General features: G+C 37.4%; 1 protein-coding gene across 1 annotated transcript; it reads left to right on the forward strand.

Annotated features, from left to right (window-relative positions):
• The first annotated feature begins 2,163 nt into the window (after nt 1-2,163).
• LOC4338560 (beta-glucosidase 22-like) lies at nt 2,164-7,695 on the forward strand. The gene is made up of 13 exons (NM_001420397.1): nt 2,164-2,617; nt 2,789-2,852; nt 3,078-3,136; nt 3,767-3,842; nt 3,962-4,033; nt 4,960-5,047; nt 5,147-5,402; nt 5,744-5,859; nt 6,005-6,225; nt 6,413-6,441; nt 6,603-6,705; nt 7,016-7,112; nt 7,214-7,695. The coding sequence occupies exons 1-13, from the start codon at nt 2,435-2,437 to the stop codon at nt 7,449-7,451; spliced, it is 1,602 nt and encodes a 533-aa protein (NP_001407326.1). The 5' UTR covers nt 2,164-2,434; the 3' UTR covers nt 7,452-7,695.
• The last annotated feature ends 27 nt before the right edge of the window (nt 7,696-7,722 follow it).

Consider the following 7,722-nt stretch of genomic DNA (forward strand, 5'->3'; position numbering starts at 1 on the left):
GGAAACTGTGGAGCCAAACACAGCCTAAGTTGTATGGCTTATAGTTTATTTTTAAAATCTATAGCTATAGAATATATATTTTTCGGAGAGCTGAAGATTGTGGGAAAATTGATAATGGTAATTAAAAGCTCCCCAGTTAGACCATAACTGATATCTCACGGTGATATATATGGAATTTTTATACAACTGTTTAAATTACATGCATATACCTAGGTGCCAATACTTTCTGGGTGCTAAAAAACTTGCTGTTTAATTTTCCGGGAAATTAAAACATACACTAGCCTTGCGTGCCGGCAAGTCTTGGAATTAATATTACTGACAAACGAGCAAGATCGACGACATGTTCGATAGTTCGACATGGACATGTTTCGATGGTTCGACATGTCGCTTGATCTCCGTGCGTGCGTCATGTAGTTATCATACATGGCATTTTCCTTCGTGTGACGGCAGCGATGGCGTGGCTGCTTTGTCTCTTTTCCCCTGTATTTCTCACGCGAGAGACTTCCATACTTCTCACCAACTTCTTTTCACCACAAGAAAATTTTCTTGGATTATCCACTGTATGCACCTTCTAGTAGCTAGGAATAGCATTCAGCTGCATATATATCTAGTACTTCCGTTTCACAATATAAGTTATTCTAGTATTTTCTACGTTCATATTGATGTTAATGAATCTAGACATATATCTATCTAGATTCATTAGCATCAATATGAATGTGAGAAATGCTAAAATGACTTACATTGTGGAACGGATGAAGTATATATCTACGTATATTTAAAATATTAGTAACGGTGGTGTCCATTTTCACACCACCCTCACCATTAATATTTGAGTCCCACAATTTATACTATTACACCACCTTTCAACATGTTCTCCCATATTTTACTATCGGCTTCTTCTAAATTCAAAATCACGTACTACTTATTCAATAAAAAAATCTTAGTATTATTTATACTAAATAAGTACCTATTAATTGATTTTATCAACGTACGGGCTCCACTAGTTCAAATGAGAAGGTTCATGTTTTGATATGGTCAAAGAAGCTACCTATACAGAGCTAGCTAGCTTAGGTACAGTACAAGCTGGCCTGCATGCTGCCAAAATATGTGGGGAAGTTTTCTTGGTGAAGTGATCTTCTTAGAAATTTACTGGAAGCCTCTTAATCTTTGATGACACTAACTATGAATTAGCTAAATGTACTGGAGTGGATTTTGCCTGTACCTCACAAGTGAACATCCCCTCATTCTGAGTATGTCGTTTAAAAAGTTATAAATTTATTTTAAAACAATTAGCAATATTAATCAATATGCAGCATTATGGCTTTATAAACATGCAACTTTAAATTTAACTTTTACAAATAGAAAAAAATATCAAATTTGATCATGAATATACTATTTATAGTTAAATTCTTGTTTAAACTTGTGTAGGTTGGATTTAAACTTATATGTTTGTCGAGTGATATATTATATACTGATTAAACTTATTATTTAAAAAAAACATAATGACACTTCGAACGACATGAAAAAACAAGTGGATGCCCGACATATAGACTTCCCTAAATGTACTGGGCTAAAAAAAAGTATATTTTCCTCATCTATTTTTGTGGACGAAGAGAGCCGATGGTGGATGCACCCACCACCTAGGCTCATCACCACACAATGAAATTTGAGTCCTATTTTAAGAATTAGAAATTTCATAGAAAACTTGAGGTAAGATTTGAATTTGAGTTCCTGAGATAAACACTTGACATATATCGGTAATTTGGCCAACAAGTTCGTAAGATAAACTAATTTGAGTTGATTATCAACACTGATTTTTCAATATTCGGAGTACGTGTATTTCGTCCATTTAATTAGTTTTTGATAAAACTCCACATGAATCACCTAACTTAAAATGTGGTATGTCAGAGATATCAAACATACATTAAACACCGCTTTTAATCAGGGGAATAAAACAGAAAAAAAAATTATCTGGACGTGGGCCAGGTGGCTAGCTGCCTGCAGCCAGGTCCTCGTATCATAGATGACGACGACTTCCTGTCCGAGGTCGTTTACTGGTCAGATATATCCATATATTTGCTGTTTAAATTAATATTCATCCTAAACTGCATTTGAGATCTTAAATAATATTGATAAAGTACAATAGAAGGCCAGTCTCCTGCTAATCTGAGGCTTACTTAACCTTAGAGAGCTTATAGCTATCTCTGCAGCTGCAACCAATTGGCATGTGTGTGGCAGCTCTCACTAGCGAGAAATACCGAAGATATGCTTACATACTCCCTTCGTCTTATTTTAAATATAGTTATGGATTTTTGCATCTAACGTTTTACTGTTCGTTAAACTTTGGGATACTATAGTACATATAATTAAACTGTACTAGTAGAGACAACCAGAGAAACGGAGGAGAGGCTCTCTCTCTAGCTACTACCTCACCATGGCCGTCTCCTCTTCTACCTCTACCTGCTCCAGCTTCTCTCTCCTCCTCCTCCTCCTGCTCCTCGCCGCGGCGCCATGGCGGTCAGGCGAGGCGGCGGCGGCGGCGGCGAGAGCTCTCAACTTCACAAGGCAGGATTTCCCCGGGGAGTTCGTCTTCGGCGCCGGCACGTCGGCATACCAGGTTAGCTTTTTAATTGGAAGAACCAGCTGATGCTTTGCTTATTTTCACATATATGCATGGTCTAATTACTGTGTATATGAATAGTTAGTACTAGACAAGTTAAAAGAAAAATTAAAACCACTGGTGTTAATGGTTTCTTTTCCTTTTTTTTTTGGGGGATTTTTGTTACAGTATGAGGGGGCTACCGATGAAGATGGAAGGAGCCCAAGCATCTGGGACACTTTCACTCATGCAGGTGATGTATAATTGTTTCATTAATCACACATATAATTCCTTCACACAATCGTACTTAGTACTTGCAAAATATATAGTACTACATATACACATGATCAAGCTAGCTAGCTAGCTAGCCGACTCTTAGTTAAGTACACAGTTTACATGTTTATTATTATTAGATGATTATTGTTTTCTGATCTGATTTATTTGGCTGTGCATGCATGATGGGTTAATTAATTTGCAGGGAAGATGCCGGACAAGAGCACCGGCGACATGGGCGCCGGCGGCTACCACAAATACAAGGTACGAACAGTTTTTTTTTTAGGTCTTTTTGGATGGTCGTAATTGTTCACTATAACATATGGTTGGACGATATTGTAATGCCACGTGTTCATTTGTTCGTTCCTTTGGGATTTCGTTGAATTCTGGCGCCTATTTAATTACCTGTCCTTTTCCAGTTTCTAAGCTAGCGGTTTTGATCGATGAATCGGAAACAACGTGCCTTTTTTTTCTCATCGGTCTTTTTTTTAAAAAAATATAATGGCTCATATATACGTGATTCTCCTTTTCTTTTCTAGTGCAGAGTTTAATTTCCAGCTAGTTAAGTGTTGAAATTATTGTTCTTGTTATCAAAGAAAAAAGTATAATTTAATTAAGTGTAGTTCAATTAATACTTCTGGCAAATGGGAATATCAACCTAAAACCCTAATTAGGAATTAAGCTAGGTGGTAGTTTGAATCCAATTTCAAGTTGGATTAGAATGATAATTAAAAAGGTCATGAGGATGGGAAAAGAAAAATCAAATATTTTAATTTCTTTTTTTCTGCAATTTTCTCAGCAGATATTTCATTGTTCCAACGTTCCTTGAATTGTTTCTTGAATTTGTGGCCGGAAAATGATGCCAAGTTAATTGGAAGTATCTGCATTTTTCAGGAGGACGTCAAGTTAATGAGTGATACTAGCCTGGAGGCATACCGGTTCTCCATTTCTTGGTCTAGGCTTATTCCAAGTAAGAAAAATGTTTTACTAATCACAATTGACTTGGGGAACTTAATTATCATATCCTTGCAGAACATGTGTCCCTCATAAGTCGTTCTAATCTTGATCCAATTTCTATGATCAACACAGGAGGAAGAGGACCCGTCAATCCGAAGGGACTCGAGTACTACAATAGCCTGATAGATGAGCTAGTCGAACGGGGTAATTTCCATCATGATTTGTAGTTTTAATCTGAAATATGTAGGAATTTTTCTCCAATTTCACTCGCTGCAGTTACATCACAATAAAGAAAAATGAGAGAGGAATAATCTTTTTTCCCTTTTACTCCTTAAAGTATTCTCAAAGAAATCGTGTTTCTGATATATATGATTGTTTCTCTACATATGTATTAACGACAAAAATACTAAGGAGATTCTTTACTGAATCTAATTTTCCATCATTTTCAAAAGATATTCTCCCTTCATTTTTAAATGTGTGACGTTGTTAAATTTTGAAAATTGACAAGTCGTCTTATTCAAAAATTGAGTACAAACATAAAAAAGTCATGCTTAAAACACATTAATGATAAAACATGTTACAAAATAAATGATACTTACATAGCTTTTCTAAATATCAAGTTAAAGTGTCAACAGTTAAATATAAAAATAGTATTTGCTAGATTTAAGCCACCTAAAATTTGTAAATTTTGAGTCACCTAATTAAAATTGCACAGCCTAAAAATTGCAGGACTATGAAATGTGCCATTTAAGTTCATTATATCCGCAGTTTTGTTTATCTGTATTGTACATTTTTTTCCCCAATTTTCATGCTTAGGCTATAAGAATTTATTGTTTAACCTTTTATTTAAAAAGAAGGTTTTTTGTTTAAATAAGTAATAAGAAAGTGATGAAAACCATTGAATTGTTAATCTGTCATCCAAGTAAAATGATTTCAGTCACCTGAAATCTAGACATATTTTAAAATACTACAATCATCTGACTAATTTTCGTTCGAATTTTTAGAAATTTAAATACACCTGTAAAAAAATTGTGAAAAGCTAATTGTGGTTGAACTGGAAATATTAACAAATCCAGCCTCAATGCAACATTGCAACACAAATAATTTCTGAATTTCCGATTGTTCTGCAGGGATTGAGATACATGTGACTCTCTACCACCTGGATTTCCCTCAAATTCTTGAAGATGAGTACCATGGCTGGCTCAGCCCAAGGGTCATGTAAGACACTTGATATCTCATCACTGCTCCTCCTGAAAGAAACCATTCTTCTTCTTCAAGAAGCTGCCATCTGAAATTCCATCTGAAAATTTTTTGCAGTGACGATTTCACGGCGTACGCGGACGTGTGCTTCAGGGAGTTCGGCGACCGGGTGAGGCACTGGACCACCATGGACGAGCCCAACGTGCTGTCCATCGCCGCCTACGACAGCGGTGCCTTCCCGCCGTGCCGCTGCTCGCCGCCGTTCGGGGCCAACTGCACCGCCGGCAACTCCACCGTGGAGCCGTACGTCGTCGCCCACAACTCCATCTTGGCTCATGCCTCGGTTACTAGGCTGTACAGGGACAAGTACCAGGTGAGTCAGTCAAGTACAGTAATAAGTTCCTATTTTCGTTTGAATTCAGCAAAAAAAAATGAATGGCTCAAATTCGGTGCAAATCTGTTTCAATTTCAATTTCTTGCTTTCGGAGAATTCTGAATTTGCATTCTGAGATTGTGAACGCTGAGTGAGTGAGCCCCATCCTGAACGCTTAGCTGAACTCTGTTCAGATTTTTTTTTTTTCGCGAACGTGCGAAGGATTCTGTTCAGATTTCAGAACCGAAATATAGGTTTGATCAATGGTCAGAAAGGCATAAATGGGCCGTACAGAATTGCAGATTGATCTCTTAGTCACCAACATGCATGGACATTTGCAGGCTACACAGGAGGGATTCGTTGGCATGAACATCTACAGCTTCTGGAACTACCCTTTCTCCTCCAGCTCTGCAGACATAGCAGCAACTCAGAGAGCCTTGGATTTCATGGTCGGTTGGTGAGTGATCCTTTTTTCCTTCTCCATTCCTTTTTCAAGATACTAAATTTGTTGGTTAATCATACAACAATTATGCATGCAATGAAATTATCAAATTAGATAAGATGATGAGGAGACCTATATATGCTTATTAATTCTTGCTTAGGATACTGGACCCCTTGGTTTATGGGGACTACCCTGAAATCATGAAGAAGAAGGCTGGTTCCAGGATTCCATCCTTCACCGAAGAACAATCTGAGCTGATCCGTGGGAGTGCTGATTTCATTGGAATAAATCATTACACGTCGGTGTACATCAGCGATGCATCGAATGGCGAAACGGTGGGCCCTCGAGACTACAGTGCTGATATGGCAGCAACCTTCAGAAGTAAGTTCAGTTTTGATGTGAAGAAATCAAGTTCATGCAATGTGGCAAATCCTCAGTATCACATTGATGATGAGACTCTAAAAACGAAAAATAGAAGTGTTACACATGCTAGCTCTAGGAAGTTCGTAGTGAATATAACACAATTTGATTACCAATTGTAATTGCGGTTTGATTTCCTGTGTTTCAGTTTCGAGGAACGATACGCCGAGTGGTCAGGTATCTTAACCTTTTCCCCTACTTTCACTCAATTTGGGTATTTTGTATTTGAAATCAAACTAAATATCAGTTATTCAATGGAGAAAAATCCCATGAATGTTTTTTTCCCTTCAGCAGAGGTACTAAACATTTTCATTTCAACTTTTGCCTTTTGGGTACAGTTTGTCCCTACTAGGCTCCCAAGAGATCCGAAGGGGCTGCAATGTATGCTCGAATACCTCAGAGACACATACCAGGGCATTCCTGTTTATATTCAAGAAAATGGCAAGTTTTCAAACTCAATATCTATCCATATATAGCCCAATGGTGTTCTTCATTATGTGACTATGCGCATTACAATATTTCAAAAGTACATGGTGCTTGCCTTGCAAATTTTGTGGAAGTTCTCTTGATTTGCAAGGAAAATTTATGCATAGTTTTTTTTTAAAGAATGTAAATTCTGTGGGAGCTGAAACAGTGAGTCTTTCACCTATTCTTTTAAAAAAATAAATTTCTATGTGTCATGTAAAACTGTAATGTCATTGACGTCTTTACCGATCTATTTTTTTTTGTTCATCTATTTACCATATTTTAGGTTTCGGGCATTTCGGTAAGGACGACGATTCACTCAATGACACAGATAGAGTGGACTACTTGAGTAGCTACATGGGAAGCACTCTAGCTGCACTAAGGCAAGTGCTGTTCCTTTCGGTTACATGATAAATATTGGTGACTTTGTCTGAACTTTTAACAAGAAAAATGGATTTTTTTTTTGTTCATATGGTCATTGCAGGAATGGAGCCAATGTGAAGGGTTACTTTGTGTGGTCATTTCTTGATGTGTTTGAGCTGTTAGCAGGATACCATTCGCCATTCGGCCTGCATTATGTTGATTTTGAGGACCCCAATTTGCCAAGGCAGCCGAAGCTCTCTGCTCACTGGTACTCCAAGTTCTTGAGGGGTGAAATTGGGATAAACATCGAAAGCACGATTAGTCCCGATGAACATGAACATGAACATGCTGATCAATGAGCTTATCGGGAGTGCATGATGTTCAGCTGTAGGGGATGAAGAAAACACTATCATAGTGTTTTTTACTACCTTTCTATTCTTCTTTCGTTTGTGGAACATTTCTTTCATAGGATTCTTATATAATTAGTCATTACTCACAGTTAGGTGTTTACTGATGAGTTATATTCTCCTCATTTGTAGACAGTCATGTTCTTATTGTCATGGCTCATTACAGCTGAATAGAGAAAATCGGAAATTTGCCAAAGCTAGTAGAACGGTAGACGACGATGCA

The sequence above is a fragment of the Oryza sativa genome, chromosome 5, assembly GCF_034140825.1.
Source record: "Oryza sativa Japonica Group chromosome 5, ASM3414082v1".
Lineage (NCBI taxonomy): Eukaryota > Viridiplantae > Streptophyta > Magnoliopsida > Poales > Poaceae > Oryza > Oryza sativa.

Excerpts from the sequence above, each read along its gene's own strand:
- LOC4338560 (NM_001420397.1), top strand. The coding sequence starts at position 2,435 with ATGGCCGTCTCCTCTTCTACCTCTACCTGCTCCAGCTTCTCTCTCCTC. Across the intron at positions 4,034-4,959 it reads AGATGAGCTAGTCGAACGGG|GGATTGAGATACATGTGACT; the intron begins GTAATTTCCATC and ends ATTGTTCTGCAG. Across the intron at positions 5,403-5,743 it reads TGTACAGGGACAAGTACCAG|GCTACACAGGAGGGATTCGT; the intron begins GTGAGTCAGTCA and ends GGACATTTGCAG.